The sequence below is a fragment of the Neodiprion fabricii genome, chromosome 2 (assembly GCF_021155785.1).
Source record: "Neodiprion fabricii isolate iyNeoFabr1 chromosome 2, iyNeoFabr1.1, whole genome shotgun sequence".
Classification (NCBI taxonomy): domain Eukaryota; kingdom Metazoa; phylum Arthropoda; class Insecta; order Hymenoptera; family Diprionidae; genus Neodiprion; species Neodiprion fabricii.
Window position 1 is genome coordinate 18,064,522 of NC_060240.1, and position 25,297 is coordinate 18,089,818.

The window sequence follows — 25,297 nt, forward strand, 5'->3', positions numbered from 1 at the left end:
TATACATAGATATATATGTAGGTATATACCTATACATATATAATAAATTGTTAAATAATTATTAGTTTAAACAATTTGTTAATAACTTTTAGGCAATATTATTATTGATGGTCGTTGTTCATAGCATGCCGAATGTTGTTGAATTTTTTCAGATTTTTATTAAGTAACAAAGTACGAAAAGTATGATCGTATACAATTTTTGGCTGGGACGATCCATGACACACATCCTTAAATTTATTTGCGTCTTCTGACGTTGTAATAAACTGTTTTTTTTTCTTTTTTTTATTGGATCAAATAAAAACACTCAACAATATAATAATACTAAAACTATTAATACTAACAATAAATAGCCGTAATATCCACTTTCCGTTGATTCTGCGTGAACGTCAAAAAATGGTACACCTCAACATCAGTGACCAAAATGTCTGCCACCTTTTTCTTTGTATTCGGGTAGTCCTATTGAATCGAATGGACGCAACCAGAACGATGAACAAATGATTTAGTAGAGCTTTTTTTTTTACATTTTTACAACTACGTCCCGTGATAATGCAGGGCCCTTCATGTCTGCTTCTCGATTTTCAACGTTTTGAGGACGATTCTGACCATCAGTCCAAGAGGCGGACACGAACACATGATTTAGTACCCTTTTTTTTACATTTTTGAAGTGCTGTAACTCAAAGACGCAGGGACGTAGGACCTTAATTAACTGGACCAAATCGATTTGTATTGATCTGAACTTTCATCCCTATCGATATGAGAGACGAACAAATCATTTACCAAAATGGCACCCGAGTCCTTAGCTACATGTGAATTCATACTTCTCATACAAACGGCTCGTTTACAAAGGGAGTGTGGCAAATTCAACCAACAGTTTTTTCGCACTCTAGTTTCTGACTTAGTGTTAAACCGCATTCATTCACATCACATGAAATTGGAAAAATATGCAGGTTTACAAAATATGATCACTTTAGTATGATATTGGTGATAACATAATCAGACTAAAGCCGAATTTTAGCGTGAATATGTATGTCAGGTAATTAATGAGTTTGAATTTTTAATTAATTTTGGATAATTAATGGGATGCACTGCTCGTCTTGTCATTTGACACAATCATGAAATTTTACTGGATTATGATCGTTCTACATAGAAGACAGCACCGAATATCGGCGTGAAATTGTACTATCATAAATAATTTTTCACTCACTCAAGATACACGTGTACCTCCTCGACCCGTACTCACCGATGAGTAAGCAGAAAGTTTCACATCCAAAAAAGTTATTCGAATACGCTGCCTTTTCGTTCGTGTACTATTTTATGAGTTGAAAAATTTTCCATTACACAAAAATTATTTCAACAACATTCATGGTTTGATGTATTCTTCGACTTATAACTCCGAGTGAAAAGATGTTCAAGGGGCCCCCGAACTGGCTTGCCATATATTATGTTTCACGACGTCATAAGTACTACAGCGCTTCTAAATCTTCAACGTTGAACTCAGACTCGACACTAAGTGATTTGATTGGTCGGATCTAACGGAATTGGCCAATAAAATCACTTAGTACCGTGTTGTGTCAGAAAATTTAAGTAAAAGGAAAGTGGCCATCAGTGAACGGGCTCCTGTCACCTGAAAGTTTCCTCGTTAAAGTGTGCCGCATTTACAAAATGCTAACTGATGTAATAGGTTTTCCGGGATTACGTGTGTCTTTTCATTCGTTCCTAACTCCTTGTTGGAAGTGAAATAAATTCGGAAATCGTAGAAGCGGTGAATATTCAACAAGTCGATCGTTCCAATCGTCCATGTTTGATGCGAATGACGGGCTTTTGTTTATTCATCATTAATCGTAATAAATATTATCAGCGATGTAGGTCAGTAATTACGGAATTTAGGGACGTACACTGTTATATAAGCTACGATTTAAAAATTTTCCTAGTCAGATTCGTGAACCCGCTTCTCGCACACTTTAACGAGAAAATTTTTCCACTCTACAGTAAAAGTCAAAGTGGACTTGTACACTGATCGTGAGTTACCTATAATTTTAAGTCCTCGTGGCCTCCACTAAAAGACCCGGTGTAATAAATACTCTTTTTTTTGTCATCTATTTTCTCATCATAAGGATGGGCGTAACAGAGTACGTAGAAGTAATGAAACAAAACCGAAACTCAAAGCGTTACAAAGACCTCGTGTCAGTATGGTTTGTACAGGAATTTGCTTTGAAATGAGTGATACCCCAAAAATCAAAACGTTCTATCTAGGTTTTGAATACCAAGAACTTTCACTGAAGTGAAATCGACACTCCTTGCACGATTTCAATATTTATCGTAGATGTAGATATCAAGAATCTTTGGGAATTATTATTTTGGTAGTTTCTAAGTCGCAGAGTAAATTTTTATTAAGAGCTTCCACTCTAATGTATGCCGTGAAATGTTCTTGCATATAAGGTGCTTTGGAAGCATTTAGAATACATGAGCTTAATATACATATAGCAGAACTGATTTCAAACCTATCAGCCTCCCGATTTGCGATTACAATTCTTGCCAGTTGTCGTTCAACTCAAGTCCTTTCGTTCCGTGGACTCGCAGGCTATGCAGATCAATTTTTTCGTAGCAATTCTGTTCATCAAGGAGCTATGGAGATATAAATTTTATTTATTTTTAAGTACTAGGGGTCCACAAACTTGGTTTTGATAGTTTCTCGAGATCACCATCGATATGACATCAATGCACATCGATGATGAGTGAGTGTGTGTAAATTAATCTCTCACAACCTGCGTGTCAATCAATGTAATTCGTATTTAGTGAGCTATCGAATTTCTACGTTAGACGTCTATTGCGTTAAGGTAGTCAATTCAACACAAAATTAACGCTATTGAAACTCTATCTTCTCAGTAAATCATGAAACTCAAAACTTCACCTTGTTCCAATCCATTGTATCCTGTGCGTTATAAAGCCCCCTCCCCATTGTATTGATCCGTTGCCTAGTTATTTATTATTTCACTTGAAGACACATCACCATCTTCATAGAGACCAATGTGTTATAGACTTAACACCGCGAAAAATGTCATGCTTGGAAGAAAACTTTGATCTTTGACTTGGATCAAGTGCAGCACTCCCCATTTCCCCGAATACTGAAGAACGATGTATCAAAATTCTGAAAACTCAACCGCATCCGGTTACAAAATTAGAATTATCCAATTGCCACAATTTTATACAGCAGGCGCCTTTTATAAGAATTTATAGGATTTCGTGCGATTTCAAAACATTTTGTAAAAAGAGCAGCACTGGATCACTTATTCCTCTCTTTGATCGTAGCCAATTATTCATTGCGATTTTTGAACACCTTCACACCGTTGCCGCCCAAGCGGGTGAGGTTTTGGTATTTATTCGGGAAATTATATTTCAAAATTAGAGATATATACTAGTCATTGATGTAAGATGGCGTGGAAACTTGATAACGGAAGTAGCTAACGGTGACTAACAATACACAAGCTGTACTTGCAAAACACACATTATATTACCGATTCTTATGGTCGAAAACTTCGAAATTAACGTTCAATGGGAAAAGTTCTCCCAAACTGGTTACACACTTCGAATTTCTGTGTTAGTTCTGTAAGTGGAAAAAATTATTTTGAGGTGATGCTCATAAAATAGTAAAACATGTCGGTTTTATGATTTCCTAAGCAATGATGCACTTTCAGTAAAAAAAATTCGATAAAATTACTAGGGATTACCCAAAACCAGATATTCACACCGTACAAAAGAAAAGGTGGTCACTCTTTAAAATCCACCGGAAATCAGTAATCCGAATGTTGAAGAATTTTTATAAGGTACAGCTTACTACGGAAAAATCTGAAAAAATCCTTAACACGTTCTCAGCTCTCTGCTGGGTCTCAAAATTTTTTAAACAACATTACCCCGTCTAAACAAAATCACAGTGTGATATCTCTATAATTACATTATTTGATTGCCTCAAAGGCAGCAGCTGTTGAATTTCGCCTTGCTGGATTTTCATCACGTCTCCGTTTCACCTAATATATCTTTCCAGGGCGATATCCTTCCGGGGCGAGGAGCTCGGTGGATAGTGGTGGTGACGTAAGCGATTGCTACGACGTTCCGCCAAGGGCTGTGCCCGTTATTCCATCGCCAGCTAGCAGTCCGAGTCCCGCGCCTTCCTGCTACGACATCCCTCGTCCGCCGACGTCTTACACCCCCAATTCGAACTGTTCCGCCGGTTCCGCTGGGTCCATTGGATCCGGGTTGACACCGATGGATTGCTATGACGTTCCTAGACCTCTGCAGCCTCTCACTCCAAGCAGCTCAGCATCCAGCTTAACCAACGATGGATCCCTCAGTGGCTCCAATAGGTGAGAAACCGGATATTTGAGCGCAATATGTCACGGATCAGAATTTACTCCTCCATGGTATTTTCAATTTAGTTTTCTTATTTCTTTTAACCGTATATTGGTTCCTGAGTTCGAAACGAATACAAATTAAAACAGCTAAATGTTCCAAATCGCTGGGAAGTCCTTGAAAGAGACGCAGCATAGGTGATTCATTTTTCGATAACAATGAGGAAGATTTCCGATAGAAAATATTGTTGACCCGAAAAAAAAAAAATAAATCATACAATTATGTAAATATAAGAATCTCTTGTTTGTGATTTGTTAATCACACATTAGTATCCTGAGGACGATAATAACAATAGTATCTATCTCTCATGGAGTTAACGCTTATGAATACGATGCTTGGGAAAATTTCTACGCTATTTCGTTATATGCTTCGAGAGGACGTTTACGCTGCACGGGCGGTTAACTCCTGTATCGTGCATATACGATAAGATCTGTGGTGTCTGTAGCTCATTGTCAGCTCACGACGTAGATTGTTTGATATTCATTAGCGTATGAACTCTGTACTCAATATAAGCTTAAGAATCGGACCACTTGAGAAACTGGATCGATGCTTGATAAAGATAAAACCGGACGGGAATTGAAGACGAAAATTAAAAATGGTTACTTACAGCCTTTTTTGGTTTTCCTCTTCGATTGTCTACTTGGAACTCTATCGTGTATTGTCTTTCAAATATACACGATGAACAATCAGAAATGAGAGCAATCATCGTCTCGGATGTGATTTTATATTGGCACGCTTATCAGTTGCTGATTGTCGGTGACAAATCTTGTCAGTCTGAAAAATATAGACAGCCATTCACAATAAAGATGTAATGAAGAAAACTGAAAAAATGAAAATTACTATTAAATATGTGATTGAGGAACGGTTTAGTATTTTGTAAAAATAATCAAGATGAACTTTCAGCGTTCTTGTGTTTAATAAAATTCTGTAGCGAATGAGTGAATCGTAGTTTCAGTTCACTGCACTTTGTTACTTGGAACAAAACTAAGACTTAAAAAAACTAAACAGACAATTAAATTGAATCACCATTCATAGTAATATCTATGATATAGATGACCCCCGGGCAAAGTGGGACTCTTAAACGAGTGCATGATTATGCTTGTTCGAATTATATTTATTTTTTCTGTTCACTTAGAAACATCAGGAAAAATATTCCCCGTTTTAGGCTGTAGAAAAAATTCCTATCCATTATTTGACGGGCCCTAGTGATGCATCCCGCTTTTCCTGCCCTTTTTAGTAAAATCTGTTCTTTTACTGTCTCCGTGCGTGAAAAAGGTGTCTGTTGTATAATAGAACACCTAACTAACCTTAATGAACTCGAATTTTTTCATTTTTCTTTCTTTTTATTCTTCCCAGGAAGTGAAAAGCCTGATGTTACGAACTAAGGGTCCTTCATGACTTGTGGTGAATACCGCAGTGCATCAATGAAGTTTTCTATAAGTAAATTGCCATGTTTTCCACGCCCTTGCAGGTCTTTACCCCCTTGAAGTGTACATTGAGAAAAATTTCTTTTGTTATAGTAACTAGAAAAATTCAGTACCGGGTTTCATAAAAAAAAAACTGTTTGAATATTGTTGGACTTACGAAAAACGAGGTACACGTAACCATTTTGCGCTATAGTCGATCCTTTTTTTTGGTAATTGCAACTCAAAATCAGTTTGTTGGGCTTGCTGTATTTGTTTAGTTAACTTAGGCTTTAACATCAATTTATTGTTGCACAAGCATTAAATTTTCATAACAGTTACAAGAAAGTATAGTATCAGCGATCATAATGAGAAAGAATAGCAACGGATACTAAGCTTTCTGGTAAAAACTAGAAAACTAATTTTCATTTCGTACCTAGAACTATATTTTTCGATTGTGGTAAAGAACGAAAATAGTTAAGGATTGAGCGGTAACCGGAACTAAAAATTTCTCTGAGTGTAGATCACGTAGAGAAGAAAAAATGAAATAAGAGCTTCTCGTTTCGCAGATCAAGCCTCGCCGCCCCAGATTACGACGTTCCACGACCACGTCTTCCAGCGCAGCAATCATCGGCGTCGAATCAGCCCTCAAGGCACAACACACCTGTGCCACACACGCCGACGCCACCCCCGTCGCTCCAGCAGTCCCAACAAATTTACGACGTCCCTGTGAGCAAAGAACTTCCTCTGGAGCTCGAATCCGCTCTCGAAGGTCTTCAAAGGCTCCAGGGAGAGGCTGGCTCCGCGATCGCTCGACTTCTCGGCTTTGTGAGTCCCGGATGGAGAACGTCTCAAAAGCTAGACACCACAGTTATGGACCTCAGGCTTGCCGCTCTCAGGCTAAGAACCTCCCTACACGATTTGGCAGAATTTGCTGAAGGTGAGATTTTTCACGTATCAATATGCTTCACTCGTCAATACCTGGTGAACATCTCTTCGTACATTAAGCCGCAAAGAACCTTTCACATAAGTCCGTGAAGTTGAACAGATATACATTTCGCTGATTTTTTGCTGCTTCGCTTTGAAACGAGGAAAATGATTCGAATTTTATAAAAGTCGAACGTTGTGATATGATATTCTACCAATATTCCATGTTAATGGAAGAAAAGAAAGGGTTTATGTATTTAGAAACAAATTCACAATTTCTCATCCTATGAATAGATACCGATTCAATTCAAGTCCATTTTATCATGACATTTATTCGAACAGAAACAACCCAGCTGTCTCCAAGTAAGCAATCTACCCAAATAACCCGATTCATCTGATTTTCGTTTGAAAAGCGAGATATTATGTTTGTTTTATTTTTAAATAACTCATTTATTGAATATAAATGTAGGTTTTCAATAAAACTGATCGTACGAGTGATACAAGTATTAATGCCGTAGTGTAATGTGTGAGTGAATCTGCATAATGATATTATGGCTCTAATTAACTGTCAATTGTATGATGAATAAGACTTCAGGTATGTAATAAATTGATAAAACAAACTTTAATACGAATCCAGAAAGGTAAAGTGGGTTAGAAATAATGTGTTTCTTTATATTGGGTTCGCGTGTTAACTGTACGATGTCCAGTTGTAAACACTAATGTTGAGTGTTCCTTCTTGACTCGTATCCTTTTTTTAGCCATATACATATAGCTTCTGTCTATACCGAGAGTTCTTTTTAAAGCGACCTGCTCGACAATTACAACTCGTTCAGTTTATAAGCGCGACGTAGCCAATTTCGTAAAAATATGGTCAACATCGTAGGTATCGTGGCGGTACTGTGACTTGGCCATTCTTAAGGAGATACCCTGGTCGATTTCGACGATGCCGTATATATCTGAAAATATCAACTAAAGAAATGGCATGTTTTCTACGTATTTACTATTGCCATTTTGTAGAATCCCTTTTATTTATTTATTTCGGCGTAAAATGAAAATTTTTTAATAGTGTTTTTGTTCAGAATTGTGTATAAAATGGGGCTGTCAAGGTTGTTTTCGCGTTTGAGATACGTGGACTTCGATACTTGGAGATGTATACGTCAACCTCGAAATCGACCAGGGTACCCCCTTAATACGCGAGAGGTTATGGTTGATTGTCACTCGTCAACCGGTCGATACTAGGGATTTTTTTCTTGTCAGCTAAGGCTTGCGTCAAGCTACAGGCACGAACGTCAGCCAATCAAAGTTGAGCGAGTTAAATTGCGCACGCTACGAGCAGATCCTTTCAAGTAAAATTCTCGGTACACGTATTGTTATACTCCAAACATATTGTTAAAAAAGACGGTACCATGACCTGAACTATACACATACGCATTACTCGCGTCCACACAACTTCTCCACTCTCTCTTCACACATACTCAGCGCCCAGTCTACGCATAAATATATATTATAACCTAAAAAGTAATAAGGAAGGAACGCACGTGACAAGAGATTAATGGTATTTCAATATCGTTGCGAATAATCCTCAAATGAATATTGACATTCATATAAAACAAAAAATTCAAGATTCCATTTCATTCATTCCAAACAAATAACAAAAACATACCTATTTCTGTCCGTCAACAAAACGAATCTCGCGAAAGTTGACGCATTTAGCATTTATTAACACCCTGCTAACCCTCTTGCTAAAAGCTGGTTGACATGAGCGAACGAGACGTTTTATATTCTCTTCCACTTAATTAAGGGGGCGAGCTGCTTCAGGTCAAAGGCTTAATCCGCACTTACGGAAACTTTCGGGAAACAATTTTCATGTAAAAGTTCTTTACATTCATATCGGATTACTTCCGCGATCCGTCCCACAGGGACCCCTAATTATAGGCAAATCAGGGTACCTATACACTCTGAGCAGCTCCGAATTTCGCTTTCACAATCAGGTGACATCAGCTGTGTGACAACAAAAGAGTAGCGGAGCTGCTCAGCGTGGACTTGTACCCTGATTTGCGTATAATTAGGGGTCACTGTCAGGCGTATCACGAAAATAACTCCGTATAGTTAGACGTTGAAATTCTGGATGTTACACTATTTATATTGACGTGTTATATCTTTGAAAATTGATAAAAAATCTCCGGTTTCGTAACTGATGGCTAAAAAAAGAAACAGAAGAATCCAGTGTCTCAAAAAACCAGTATAATAACGTTTTCTGCTATTCCCATAGCATATGAAAAGAAAAAAAAAAACATCCATCCAAATAAAACTCAGGTTGAGTTCATCCATTTTAATCATAATCTCATCGGCAGTTTTAATTTAAGAAATAAAATCGACCAATAGAACAAACTTCACCTTCATCACTCTACCCGTTTTCGAGTTATAGTAGGACAAAAGAATTCATATTTTTGAAGATGCACCCACGCACAGATATACAACATGTGTCCATTTTCAGCATAATTTTTACCACTCGTTACCGCCCCTTCGTAAAATGCACAATAGACCTGTCCTTAATAAGGGTAAAATCGAATTGTAATGTTCTCACCCCCCAAATTGGTTCGAAATACTTTATAAAAAAATTTAGGAATTAAAAAAAAATTTTCCCTCGATATTTACCCACCCCTAGAAAGCCTTACTTTTTCCCGTAAGAAAAGCATTGGTTTTTCGAGGTTTTAATCAAAAATTCGTACCGGGTCCAAAAAAAATCGTAAAAATTTTTCTAAAAAAGCAACATAAAGGTGAATTTGTCCCCTTTCGAACGCCGCTTAGAAAATGTAGGTATCTCTTTTTTTGACTCCGCTATGTAACTTTTAGTGCGGCAAGAAATTTTGACTAGTGAATCCAAACTTTTGAGCGGTCAAAGAACTGAATGGGATTGGTCTTAAATAAAAAGGAAATTCTTCACTGGAAAGAACGAATAGAAATTCAAAAATTTCGATCACCTAATCTTCCTTTCTAGTGTTTGGGAAACCGCTGGGAAAACATTTTAAAAATGTTGAAAAACGTCATTTGGAGAGCTAAATATCGAAATAATTAAATCGGAGTGATCGTAAAAAATAGAAAATTAAAACTCGTGGCATAATCGGTTTGGCTGGAAGGGTGGGGGTTAAATGGACGCTCACAGCTAGTCTGACCACCGCCGAGTTGGCATCAGCTATGAGTAAACGAAAGACGCCATATCTTGGTTAAATAACAGGTTGACAATGAGTACCCTCTTTTACTTTACCGCGCCGAGTTCGTGCAGTTTTCGTTCAGGCACTTAGTTCGTGCACTCTATTTCAAGATACCTAGTTCGTGCACCCTTCTTAAGAGCATTTAATTCATGCACTGAACTTGATTACAACTAGTTCGTGCAATCTTGTCCGAAGCGCCTAGTTCGCGCTATTTTATCTAAACAACTCGTTCGTTTACAATCATGAAACACATTGTGTGTACTACGTCCTTCAAGTCTGGATATGTTGTCTACTCACCTTTGAAAATAACCAACTTGTACCAACATTTCTGGACAAAACTCCTCAATCAACAACGAATTAAAACTGTTTCTTTACTTTTCAGATTCTTCCAATACAGAGCTACTCACGCTACGTTACAACACCACGATTATTCTTCCGAATTCAATTACTTTTCCTATCTTACCTCGTTTACTATTACAATTAACTTTCTAATATATATTTTCTATACCCGCGGACTCAGTTTGGTCCTTTAAACGATTCATCCGAGCGAAACCCTCATATTAAATAGGCCCAGTATTATTTCGAACCAATTTGGGGGGCGAGACCATTAAAATTCGATTTTACCCTTATTAGGGACAGGTCTAATGCACAACTTAAACTAGCTATTTTCATCTCTGTGTTTTGCGTCCATTAGTACGATTCGATCGCCTAAACCTTGTAACCTTGATTATTATTGCACGAACCATTTCCTATCCGTGTTGTTACACCAGCCTAAGCATGTGGCGTCAATTATTCGATCAATCACCTCAACATCTTCACAAGAGGTAACTCTTTAAGGTCAACGCGCACTACATCGCTGCGAATTGGTATTCTCGACCCGTTTTCTTATGCATGTGCGCGCATCGCAACGCAGCGAATGGCGGTGAACCGCTGCGAACGTCTAAGCAGGGGCGGATGGGAGGGGGCAAAATTTCACAATAAATGATAACATGTTGTTATCTGAACTAAAAATTTGAAACATTTCATATCTCTCTTCTGCCTGGGTAACATCACTGTAAAAACCTAAAAAATACACCATTATTATTTTTTTTTTTTTTATGGAAAAAGGTAATAAGATAATAATATTTATGGAAGTTATTAGACATATATTTAAGTATAATACAAAAAGTTATCATCAAAAAATATTCAGACACTGAAGCCATTCTCGCCAAATTTGCGGCAAGCGATTTAACTGGGGCAAATTCGAGTCGAAAATAAAACAATTAAAAAAAAAAAAAAAATAAACATATTTTAATAATCCTCTACGTATTTCTATGGCTATTAATATGTAGATTGAGTAATTTTTTTCAGATTCAAATTTCCACCAGTTATACTGCGTGTCACAGAATTCGACATGTCTCACTCTGGTGTCGCCATTTTTGAATGTTTGTTGATATTAGTTTTTTTTGTATCATATTTAAATATATGCCTAATAACTTTCTCAAAAATTATTAACTTATTGCTTTTCCTTCACACAAAAAAAAAATATATTATCAAAAAAGCGCTTTTCTTTTGTTTTTACAGTGGTGTTACTCCTCAAGTGATTGTAGTAATCTCGCTTGCTCTAGCAACTCGCAACACCATCTGTATGAACCAGTTGCTTTGCGGTAATTCTCCGTGTTTATTATATTATGAACCATACACAATTCATTCCTTTATTTGTACCTTGTACAATACACAATAACAAATTTATTCTTGCCGAAAAGTTCTCTGACATTTCTGTAAATTTTGGAAACTATTGGACTTAAATACGTAAATAAGAGGGCGGCGAATTTGGTCTACGCCCCGGGTGGCTAAAACCCACGCTACGCTACTGCCTCTACGATAATTTGTACACGCACTGTACGTTGGCTACACGTGGCGAATTTGAATATTCTTGTTTCTTTTCCGCATGCAGGTATGCACAATATGTCGCAGCAAATCGAACGGCGCCAAATACCAAACAGAAGCCAACGGCTATGCAGAAATAGTGGAATTCTCTCTTCTATTTATTTGAACTCTTGCTTTTTTTTGGACAGTTTTAACATTTTTGCAATATTTTTTCATAGTATTGAACGAATAGATATTGACATATCAAAGGCACATTATGCGATCTCGAAATACAATCTGAAAAGATGATTTAACGGATTGTCACCGGAGAAGGTGAAATTTCAAATTTCGATTAGAAAATATTCAACGTTTTAATATTAGTACGTAAATACATTTCATTTGTGCAGACAAAAAAATATCTCCGTTAAAACGTTTGAATTATAAAAGTTGGTAGCACATTGTAGGTAACAGTGACGAGATATTCGTTAATTATGCACACTCAACCTTTCGTTTTCGGAAGTACTGTAATAACTTCCCGCTTGTTTTTTACATTATGAACTGGCAAGCTAGTAATAAGTCAGAATAATAATATGGTCAAATCATAAACTGTCCAAAGAGCTATTTGATACATCTGAATGTTATTTGGAATTCATTTTTAATGAAACCAGTGCTCGCTGTGAGCGTTTTTGATTTCTGCTCGTACCTAAAACTTTTAATGATTTGTATGAAAATATTGTTTATATTCATATCAAAATCGGTAAATTCTGAAACTAATTTCTCCTACTTGTGTAATACTGATGCAGTTATGACATACCAAAGAACACACGATTATATTAGTTGAAAAACTACATGTACATGTTAATGATCGCACGAACGCATTCTGATATATATGACACCGATTGGTGTCTGTAAATTTATTTAACATTACCGTAAACAGTTACACGAATAGAATTTCTTTGACTCGACTGAGTTATTACTTTCAATTAAGACATTACGCCTCGCAAACAATTAAATTCTTATAAAATCGCAACCAATTGAGTAATGTTCGCCTGCGCGTAGGCAACTACTTGCGCTTCTAAGTTTAAATCACACTACGTATTGCCTAAACACAGGCGTTCGTATATTTTACAGTTCCTATGGAAATTGGTGCAGTAAGTGCGAATCAAATTAGGCGACACAAGATTTTGGTCTGCAATAAAAAAACTTTTTTTCTCCTGAATATTATGTGCAACTATAATATATTTGATGCTCTTGAACCGAAATATAGTAGTAAAGAACATGTACCACGCTCACTTTTCACGTAATATTTTTTTTTTTTGAATAAAACGCAATTTTTTTTACAAATTATAATCAAATAATAATGATAGCAATAGTACTTATAAAAAAAGTTAAAACCCTAAAAAGTTTAAACAGTAAAATTGTCAGAAAACCTAGCTACTACACTACATAGTAGGTATTATTCCAGCTATTTTGTAGTTTTCTCCCTTTTCATATCATCGATTGGAGTTTCAAATCGAATCTCTTCTCTTTCTAATTTCTCCTTTCCAATTTCTCCTTTAAATTCTTTTTCAATGGGTTCGAACTGATTTTGTATGTACAGATACTATTCAAATAAATTAAAGTGGTGTGAATGCAAATTACAACTCCGAATTTTGAACAATGAAAAAAAAAAATCATATTATGTAACATGTACGTGACAGCAAAAAAAAATAAAAAAATAAAATGGAACGCAGATGTAGGTTCGGCATATTGAAACCTTCATGTTCTCTAGTATTAGATTAGTGTAAAGAGAAAAAAATGTTCTCTCACTGACAAACTGTCCGTCGAGCATGCTAATAAGTGTAAGTAGGTATTCTTGTCTAGTTTATTTGGTTCATTTTCAAAACTGCAAAGTAAAAGTCGAATAGCGAGAGATATTGTGTTTCAATCTTCAGAGTGACATGCGGCAACGATGTAAATTTTTCTTTACGAATACGACTTCGAAGCACTTCAGTGAACATACTGTTCTTTGAAAACAATCATCTTTCAACTATCAAGAATCTTACTACCTGGTGTCTCTATAGATTTTTCTATGCCAAATCGTAATTCAGCCCTAAAATATATTATGTTCAACGACTTAGTATCCTTCTAATGCGTAATTAGTTTGAAATGACGAAAAACACATTTGTGTCGTGGTATCCATAAACCAAAGAGAATTAAAATATATTATACATTGAAGTATGTTATCCCGTGTCTCAAAATTGTATCTTTTTTTATATTTATATTTACCCTCATAAACTGTTTTTCGTTTTTCGTTCCTCCTGAAAGATGCTAAAGTTAATGCTAAGGATAAAACTATACCTAAAGTAATAACATAGCCTGATTCACGATAAGTCCATCACACGTTGTCGGGCGATCAATTTTTAGTACGTTTCACCCGACGAGCGCAATTCCGGATTCCAATAACCAATACTCTGTAAGGCGCCTCCGGGGAATCTCAAAGTAAGGATTAAGTTTTCAATTTATCTTTCAAGGGACCCTCGGCAATGCGGGAAAAGCGCCCGACAAGGGTTTGGCGACGAAGCTTCGCCCGCTGGTGAAAGCTCTTCGCGACTCCGACCGGCTTGTTCAAGACGCAGCGACCGAGCTTGACTCGATTAAATGGGATGTTGCGAGGCTGTCTAGAGGCGGCGATGACACACCAACCCCAACGAACGGCTCACCCCCGTCCCTCTTACCTCATCCGCAGCCGGATCCCTTGGATCAACTCGTTGCATGTGCCAGGGCCCTCACCGAAGATGTTCGTCAAGTCGCCAGTTTCATCCAGGTTAGAATCTTAACGTTACCTTGTTTAACTATTTCTTCTAATTGGATGCACAAAGGATGGACATTAGGGTGGATGTAAGAAAAAATTTTGCTTTTTTGTTCTCACTTACTCGCTCAGATGTTAGTGTTTGATAGAAAAAAGCTAAGCTCTCTAGCTGTCAGATCTAACAGGTCACTTTCTTTTTCGCTTTTCGTTGAGACTTGAAATGCTCGTGAAGTATTCTATATTTTTTGCATCCGTGCGTAAATCCTTGAAGCATACCTTGAAGTATGTACAGCAAAGCGTAGTTATCATCATTCAATTTAGAACGAACATTACAGTCATCTGAAAGAGAAAGTCGGTAGTTTTCAGATGACTGTAATGTGTGTTCTAATGGTGATAACTATGCTTTGTAACAGAAGTTTGGAAAGCTTGAAAAATCAGCTTCAAGATCTTATGCATGAATTTGAAAAATATTAAATAGTTTACGAGTATGTTAACTTTCAACGAAAAGTCAATCCCATGTTAAATGAATGGGAAATAAAATATAAAAACGCGACCTGTCAATCTTGAGCTAGAGAGCTGATCTTTTGGGAGGATCTTTTCTCTATCAGATACTAACATTCACGGGGGTAACGGCGGAGAGAAGCTTTTTGTTCGAACCACCCTAATGGATATACATTCTATGTGTGTACAGACAAAGTGACGCAATAGATTTATCGTTAGTACTATTTTGTTTAGCTTAATATTTTGGCTTTTTATCCGTACAAGTTATCTCGGAATCATTTATTATCGTGCAAGTCTGCATTTGTTTGTGAAATTTGTGCACTTTTAGAGAAGTACAGATTGGAGTTTGAGCTGCCATAATCTATATTTATATCACGGTGAAAATCGAACCGAAATATCTAACGAATACCTTTGTACTGAATTTTCTTCCATCGACTACAATTCTGCAAATCAAATTATTTCAATTCGATTGATCCTTTAATTATCTGTCGATTAATTATTATCCCAAAAGAAGCGTAGTTCTTGTACATATTCGCAATTCTGAGGTACCCGAATATGGTTTTCGTTATTTCGATCACATTTAGGAAATTTTAAGTCAGAAAGCAAAAAATTCAACGTTTGAAACACTTATTTAATGAAAAATGTAAATAATACTACACCAAAAGCGTATTTTGAAACTTTTCACACTATACTTAAAACATTCCAATAATGTACACTCGTGAAAAGTAGAGAAGACAAATTTTTACAGTCTGTCTACAACATTTTGGTACTTCATGTTCAAGTCAAAGAATCATATACTGCGATCTAAAATACAATAGCTAATCTGAGCTAATATGAAACCACCATAGCTCGGATAATGGCAAAACTTGAACAATAGGTAATAAAGATACAAAAATATATTTTTAAGGGGTTACGAGATTAAATTAATATGTCCGCTATGAGCAACTAGACTTATGTGTTTGCATTATCTAAAATTGGTTAAAAACGATCAGAAATACAATTGTGTATGCATATTCAAGAAAAACAGGTCACGAAAGCGTAATTCAACTGCCATAGACGTGCGTATTAGAAGTTGAAAAGCGCAGATATTTTTTTCTGGCAAGTTTCGACGCCACATTTTCCCAGCCGAGCCCATACTAGAAAATTCCATTAAGTTTGAAAATGCAGAGTCGTGCGAAATTTTTGCATAGCACTCTAAGTTCCGTGCTCGATTCATATCCACAAATGATGTCTTTACGATGAAAATTTATAAAACTGGAACAATTTTAGCATGCAATAACAATAACAACAACACTGACAAAACTTGTTTCAAATTCCACATTAGGGCAATTCGACTTTACTCTTCAAAAGATGCTCGGTGATGTCGAGCGGGAGTAACAACAACGGTAGCAAGGAAGGAACGGGCGAGGACTACGACTACGTGAATTTAGAGTCGCGGGAGGTGGTCGCTAAGCAACGAGAAGAACTGAGGGCAGCTTTGCCGCAAGAACTTAGGAGCAGCTATGACCTCCTCGTGACGGAGAATGACACAGCCGCGGTCCAGGCACCTCCCGCTACTCCCACGCCGATGGATCCAAACGATAAACAACTTCTGGCCTTTTATGCCGCTCAGCTCATAACTCACGGTGCTCACCTCACCCACGCTATCGACGCCTTTTTGCAGACTGTCGAACGGAATCAACCTCCGAAAGTGAGAATTAACGGCACATTAGTTACTTAAGGAAGCGCCGATTAATCTGACAATCTCTCGAGGAACACCGAAACGGCTTTGTATTCACTTTAAACAGTCTAATGTTCGAATGACAGTGGATTCAATATCTAACAATCATGAATGTAGGAACCAGCCGCGGCATCTTCTCGCATGACACGTTCAACGTGCCTGTTACTTGGTGCTGCAAAGAACCCCGCAGAATCCTTATGGAACTAGGCTCCCGGTTGAATTGGCTGGATTTTCAGTATGTATAGTGCATATCCTCCCGATCAAACGTTCTTACGGACACAAGTCCCAAGAATCAATAGTTGCCGAGATATAGGCTTCGGAAAGCAGGTGTATCGATTTTTTGGTATCTATGGAGTAGGCGATTTTTACGAATCAAAAAGCTTCAAGGGAAACTTGAAATTAAATGTATCACTCAACAACTTCACAGCCAATTTGCAGAGCTCGGCACACGCGTGAAAAACAGGACAAGTCGATTATTGCAAGAGTCGGAGCGTCGAGTTCTTCACGCGAAATCTGACATTGCACAGCGTTTCGGTGAACCAGCGAGTTTATGGATGGAATCAATCACAGTTTCCCGTCTAACTTTGAGAATCAACAGTACAGGTTTTTGAGTGATTTGTTTGCTTTCAAGTCCCCGTCAAACTTTATAATTCATGAAATCACGAAATCCATAGATCTCAAAAAATCTGGACACCATTCTTCCGATTCTTCGTATATGGGTTTATAAGAACTTTTGATCGGGAGGATATGTACTATAATATACAGAAAATCTGGCCAATTTAACCGGAACCCAATTTCCATAAGGATTCTGCGGCGTCCTTTGGATTCTTCTTGTTCAAAAAGTTTTCAAATAACGACAGTTTCATTATGGCTGTATCGGCCCAATTTTGGGCGTGATATATGACCGTAATTGTGACATTTCAGTTTCGAGCGAGTTCGATCGTAAACATTCAGAGAAAAAAAGAGTAATCTCAACCTTGGATACGGAGGATCAGAACAGAGTGATTTTAACAAATAACGCTATTTCAAGAGATTTTTCGGAAGCCATGTTTTATGAATCTGGTATTAAAACTTTGAAGCAAGCAACGGTAACGAGAACCAGAGGATAATTTCTGAACCCTTGTGGCCTGGTGCCCTAGTACGCGGTACGTTTCGCGAAAAGCTCCGTGGCATTGGAAAGATCTCATCGAGTACCTATTGCAAGTATCAATAGGCGTAAACCCGAAACCCTTCGTAGTAATGGCACTAGTTGTAGTATAGGGCCACAAACATGAGAACAGTTCATAAATCATCGTTAGCCTGAAAGTAAAAAAAATTTTTGTCTAGTGCATCGAGAGTGAGACCTAATCCTAGATATACTTTATCAGTTCTAGCCTTGGAGATGCGACATAGCGGTTGAAATTTTAAAGACACCTGTCGAGTATAGGACCTATTCCTGAGTATCTTTGGTCTTTTCTAGTAAATCTCAATTTAGAAAGCAATTGAGCGTAGAAAAAACAACATCACTGACTTTCTGATATCCGAAGGTCTATAACTCGAGAATGCCAAAGACGTCAGCTTTACAGCTCTTGATTTTTTTCTTGTACTTGACGAGATCTTTGCAAAAATAGAAAGTTCATTGTAAAATCGCCAGGGTTAATTTTGGAATTGTATGTTCTCTGTTCAGCCCTCAGGTTCGGTAACGGCACTCCGAAAAATGTTTGACAGCGAATTGTCCCAAAAATCAAGCGATCATTTAGTGACAACCCATCACTAATTCACCGCGATCAATTCACCATTTAAATTTCACAAATTCAGTCTTAGGTTTGGAAAAATCATCAGCCTTCCAAAATCAAAGGCTATAGCGAGATAAGCATACCAAAAGTGTTAAAATTTAAATTAAATAAAATGGGGGCACTTTTGGTATGCTTACCCGGGCACAGCCTTTCATGAAAATCCAGTAAATAGTTTTACAAGTACAGTCGAAACTCTCTGAACGTTTAGAACTTTCAAAACGTTAATTTCTCCGTGGTCGCGAGCGCTTTGGCTTTTCCTATTACTCAATGCGGACGACACTTGGTAACGGCGAAGTTATATGCAATATGGCTCCAATCCTAATTACCTAACATCAACCTGTCGTCTATGCTATAATTATTACTCAGTAAACGAAAACAAATGTGAAAAGTGTCGAACATTTTAATTCTCATGAATCGCATTTTTCAGTCCCAGAATTTGAATTGAAAAAAACATGATATTATACCATGCTGTTTGCTCGTATTCGGCATATGAATCTTTCTCTATCGAACCGCACACCTTTCGGACAAAAGTTATATTGATATTTCCAAATTCTACAAAACTTCGTGAATATGTCGTTTATACCCCGGGAGAATTCCTCGATTTTTTTTTTTTTATAATTCTAATCTAATGATTTCCAGAGTCAGTATTTTCGGAGTTGCACGGGGTTGAAAATTCAAAAAAAAAAAAAACAATAAGAAACCAGTAAAACAGTTGGACATGATGTTCAAAAGCTCTTATCACCGAACTTATTCATCGTACAGGGTCCGGTTGGGGCTTATTTTTAAGCAAATATAATTATCCTACAGAAAATGTATATGAATTATGAATTCCTCTTCCCTTCGTAACATACCGTCTTTTTTCATCAGTTGAAATATTCAAATGGATTCTTCGCCATACACGACCTAAAACTCTGGAAAAAAAAATACCAGCGCGTTCCATGTCCCATTTCCAATCCAATGGAACCTGAAATTTTCATGATTAAGAAGCAGTAGAGTATGTATGAGAGGTGACGAAATTTTTCTTTGTAAAGTTCAATGCAATCTAGCCTATATAGGCGGCAATTTGGTCTGAAAAACTCGTTTGGGAATGTTTATTCCTTAAAACCCAGTCATCATTTATTACTTACAACACTGCAGTAAGTATATCCCTTTACAAAAGAAAAAATGTTGCCAGTTATTTTGTTTTCTAATCGTGACACAAAGATATGGTCTGACAACATGCAGCAGGTCGTTTTGGTAAGAATAAATTGTACGGAACTTCTCTTCTTCTCCAAAAGTACGGAAAATTGACTATAGAATGAAAACAGATTTGATTCAGCTGCAAACACTTAAGAGGTTTACCCTACTGTGAAATTATCAAAATAAAATTATTAATTTTATCCCTTTAAAAAATAGTTTGAACGGTCAAAATTATTATGCAATACAAGGCAGGAATGATAGATTAACAGTAAGATGTATAAATTTATGTTTTTCTCAAATAGTTTTCTCGAAACTATGTTTTTCAAAACGGTGTATCTACACTATATCTCGGGCTTTAACCGATAAATCGACTTGAAATTTGGTACCTACACATATTCAGAGGAATAGTACTTTCTGGTTGACGAACAATTTTATGATTTTCAGTTTTTCTTCAATAGTTACTAATAAGAATACAACGTATTCTTGAGCAAATACGGTCGAAAAAATGGGATTCTACGAAATCACAATACCAAATTCGTAAAATTCATGCCGTTTTTTTATTTCTACGTCAAAATGAAAATGTATTGGAGTGTTTTTGTTCAGAATTGCGTACGGAAAAGGGCTGTTAATCCCTTTTTTGCATTTGGATATGTATACGTCAAAGTTGAAATTGACCAGGGTAGCTCCTTAGGTGCGTCCGTCAATTTTATAAACTTTTTTCACCCAATCCACAAGCACAATCATACACGCTATCATTTTCCGAAATTTTAAGAAATTTCATTACTTAGAAAGAGAAAGAATTGTAAAGATTTGGCGAATTTGGCGGGGATCTGATATCCCCTTAACTGTCGAAACGTACATATTACCCTCTTCTCCCGCCACTGGCTAATAATTACATGACAAGTTATTATTTATAGGTTAGGTTATAGAGACTTCACAATATAAGACATTAAACATGCGTTTGCGGAACCAAGTGCTCGGGCATATTGAGTTTTGGGAAATGCAATGGCGGAGAAAATACACGGTTTGCGAGTTTCATTCGGTTGGAAAGTGATATATCTTGAGAAAGATTCAATTGTACTCGTAGTTGTCCAGTGCTTGGGCCTTGGTGTTGACAATATCGAGGTTCCACTGTAAAAAACCCCGTGTCCAGATGTTAATTACGTTATCATATTTTTTGCTGTATATTTTTAACTCTGACCCTTTCTCCAGGTTTTCTTGGCACACGGAAAATTTGTCGTCCTAAGCGCACACCGGCTCGTACACATAGGAGATACGGTGCACAGAAACGTACAGAGGAATGATGTTCGAACGAGAGTATTAGAATGCGCCAATGCGCTGAGTGAGGCACTGGCGCAGACTGTGTTGAAGACGAAACAGGCAGCGCAATTTTTCCCGAGCGTAACCGCCGTCCAAGAGATGGTGGATAGCGTCGTCGACGTATCGCACTTGGCAAAGGACTTGAAAGTCGCCGTCATCAACGCCGCTCAACAGCCTTAAACACCTTAAACACCTACTTATAATAATTGTACAATAATTTTTTTGGTAAACCTAAGGTAAACCTTGTGTGTGTGCGTGTGTGTGTGCGCGCGTGTGTGTGTGCGTGCGTGTGTGTGTGTGTGAGTGTGCGCCGTGAGTTTTTTCAAACAGTGAAACGATCCGTGCGCCTGTGAAAGGCAACCGGAGTTACATATCATGTTCAGGTTGAGGCCATTTCAAACGACAAACTGAATTTGATGACAGCCCTACTTTCAGTTTCTTCATTATTGCTTTGAGCTAGATTTTCACGTATGGTAAACAGTTGGATGCAGCAACAGCAAAATGCTCTCATTGGCTGCTTGATGTGTACATGGTGGGATGCTTCTGATGTATGTAGCAAAGCAAACTGATGTAGAAAGTGGGTTCATTTCTACACTTCGAACGGCAATTTTCATGTGCAGAAAGATCCTGAAGAAGACACCAGAATCATTGACCAATCGGAGCATTTTTGCATCCAGGTGTTTGCTGCATATTACGAAATTCGGAAAATGATAAAAAATTGGACTCGAAAAATCAACCAATGCTGCATTTTCACGTGCAGCAAACACCTGGCTAAGATCAGAGTGTAGGTGTTTGATGCACGTGAAAATGCAGCTTTAGTTGATTGTCCGAGTTCAATTTTTCATCATTTTCCGAATTTCATAATATTCAGGTTATTTTGACAAATAATTTTCTATGCTTGTGATGCCCGTGGCGGGATACGGTGCTCAACCTAAACATCAGCTGTAACTTTGGTTGCCTGTGTCAGGCGCACGGATCGTTTCGCTGTTGGAAAACACGGTACATCGGGTTATTTCATTGATACGTCCCATATACGTGCCTGTGGGATGCATCAAGGAAATGACCTGGTATACTAATCCTTACTTACTCCGCTGGATTTTCGACGATTTTACTATCGGACATGCACAACAACACACACATTGTGCTTTTCATTCTTGTTCTGAACCCATTGACGCATGACGCATGACGTTCCACACATAAAATGCGTTCAAGAATTTAAAACCATCTTGAATTAAATTTGATAGAAAAGCATTCTGCAAGCTTCCAAACTTTTATATACCTTTATACTAAATTACCATAGAATAAATAATACGGTGAAAAATATACGTAAACTAGAATCAGGGCATTTTATGCCACTACACGGCGTCTTCCGATACATCGAATACCAATAATCAGGCTGACGGTAATGCATGACATGAATGCTTCAAGGGGTGACGAATGGAACGACAGCTCACTTTGTAAGACCGATGAACGTCAGATTAGGTAATCTGACCATTCCGTTTACATTATGTATAGAATAGCTATCAAATTTTTGAATTATATTGCAAAGAGGGGCTTTGTTTTTATAATTCGGGCCTACATCAACACCAAATTGGTACAAGTAACGCTACTGCCAAAGTATATAATATTATACACGTACGTACGCATATTGAAAAAAAATCGTACATATGCTGTAGTTTACTCTAAGTATTGGGATAGAGCATCGTAAATCGCGTTTGTAATAATGCGTGCGGTGATGATTGTACTAATGTATATATAGGTATATAATCCTGAACGTGGTATATACAACATATATATGTAATACGAATTCAATGTGATCCTTGATGATCGTTATTAGAAAACGAATATACAGTTGTGTATGAAATCGTTCAATGCATAGATACAGAGAAACGCTGAGATAAAATTATAATAGTGGTTCGAATTATACGCAATAGACGCGTATAAGACGTAATGAAACTATGTATATACGTATTATAATTTAACACGTCAAGGCTGTGTTTTAGAATTTGTGTCATTGGCTCTTTAGTTAATTTCTATATACATATTTTCACGTTATATATGTTTAATTAATTTAACATCAATTTTGGCTGATTACTCAACTCGTTATTAAAAACAAATAAGTTCCTCAATTTTAACAGTAAGAACCCGTTATGTTCGGTTTCTCTGTTAAATCTCGAAACAAAATAATTAAGAACGAAGTTGCATCTTATCTCGTCAAAAGTACGTAAAGATCTATAGTTTGCTGTTTTTTTCCAATTAAATAAATATAGTAAGAAGATTTTTATTTTTCTTTCACGGTATTAGGTTCAATTCATGCTAAAAATGAAACGAAAACAAAACAAAAGATATTCCTAGCGATTAATTAATAGTTCGAACACATTAACACATTTGAACTTTAGGCATATGGAGTATTATGGAGTGCAGCACACGGTGCACTACTTTGACTTAAAAAAGACGTTCACTTCCATCTGTGTGCTTTGAACACTTTCAGATCGCGTTATATTCTCAGTTTTGAAATCTAAAAAAACTTTTGCTCTGGGTAAAAGATTTTTTCAATGCATTTTAGTTTATGTTGAAGGTATTACGAAATATCCTCGAGGAAAAAAACACAGCCGAAGACCTAGTGAAGAATCGCACTATGTATTATATTATAAAGTTAACGTCCTTGTATTATATATACCTTTACCTATGCCGCTACATAAAAATGAAATAATTCATGAAAAAGCTAAAAATGGCGGTTTGATATTTATAAATATTTTAGCAATTTATATTACTTTCGATATCGATTGATACAGTATTCTTTTTTTTTACAACCGTAACCTTGTTACTTTCCAAGAGAGGTACAATATCGAAGTTGTGAAGAGAAATGTAAATATATTAAAAAAATATGTTTACTTACACAACTCATGACTGGAGTCCGAACGCACCTCACGCAAACTTTGAACTACGCTCAGCGTCGCTGTCGCTAAGCGGTTTACAGTCTTCGAATGGGTTTTTCATTGACTAAATGTAAATAAAATCAGATTTCTCGTGCATTATTCCTTTCCTTGTGTAAAGAAGACGAAACTACGTATGAGAAAGTCTGATTATCAGGATAGAACCGGTTTTATGATCAAGACAAGCTACGAGGTGTGTTCGGAACCCAGTCATGCGTTTGAAGGTAGAAAAATAAAGTCGTGAGTTGTAGGGTTAAGCTTTAATGACAGACAGAATATACACAAGTGCAATGGAAATAAATAGGAACTACAGACACTTTAAAACTTTCATTACGTGAACTCTTACCGGGGATCATTACGTAACTATTTTTAAGTTTTGTTATTTATCGTATGGCCGTCAATGTAATTTCTTTTTATAGAAAAAAATTTCAAAGCAGCTTTATGTTGGGAGTATAAACATTCTATGCGAGATCTGGTGGCGATTCCGTGTACAATTCAAAATGGGGACCGCGGGGTTACAGCTACACGTCATCGTAGGCATTATCTGGGCATTAATCGTAATTACTGCGCATCTCTTCGCGTCCGATCATTCTTCCGCCAAAATTTTTGCAAATAACGCGAACCTTGCTAACGGCTTATCCCCGTGGCGTTCATGTTTGTTTGGCAGCATCAGCGTCCTCCAGATACCCGTCAATGTTTTCAATCCCAATATTATATAGACAGCTAGGTGTAGTGTATCGGAGAGAGAAGGATGTTTGTTTAGAACTACGTGTATACGTTTAACGGTACGATAGAATAATCCTCGATGGTTGGCCATCGTACTTTCCTTACTTACTACTTATTATTATCACGCGTACAGTATACGCTAAGAATGACCAATAATAATCGATTTGCCATTAAATCGATTATTTTTTCCGGACTAATCGAGTGCGATCGATTATTTTTCAAACTCTATTAATCAATCGCGACGATTAATTATTATTCCTCGCAACCGATTTTTATTTTCTTACTCCCATGAACGATGCAATATAATATCAATTTATGTGATTAAAGTATAAATTATTATCATTGTCTTACTTATTAAGTACCTAATTGATATAATAAGTGAAAAATGAATGCATATTTACATCTGAAATTGAAAAATAGTTTGAATTAAACTGTGAATTGTCAAAAAAAAAACTTTTCCGCTATTAATGCTTGTGATGGCGGATTTTCGATGCACTCAGCCACCCGAAGAAGTGACCGAGAACTTGCCTCGTTCACGATAATTTGGCG

General features: G+C 36.9%; 1 protein-coding gene across 2 annotated transcripts in view; it reads left to right on the top strand.

Annotated features, from left to right (window-relative positions):
- Positions 1-25,029, top strand: part of LOC124175112 (breast cancer anti-estrogen resistance protein 1) — a 128,057-nt gene extending 103,028 nt beyond the window's left edge. For both annotated transcript variants that reach the window (XM_046555022.1, XM_046555021.1), the window contains 5 exons: positions 4,043-4,361; positions 6,380-6,750; positions 14,314-14,606; positions 16,417-16,782; positions 20,979-25,029. In XM_046555022.1, the coding sequence (XP_046410978.1) occupies positions 4,043-4,361; positions 6,380-6,750; positions 14,314-14,606; positions 16,417-16,782; positions 20,979-21,266 (1,637 nt within the window). In that variant the 3' untranslated portion in view covers positions 21,267-25,029. The remainder of the gene's footprint in view (positions 1-4,042; positions 4,362-6,379; positions 6,751-14,313; positions 14,607-16,416; positions 16,783-20,978) is intronic.
- The last annotated feature ends 268 nt before the right edge of the window (positions 25,030-25,297 follow it).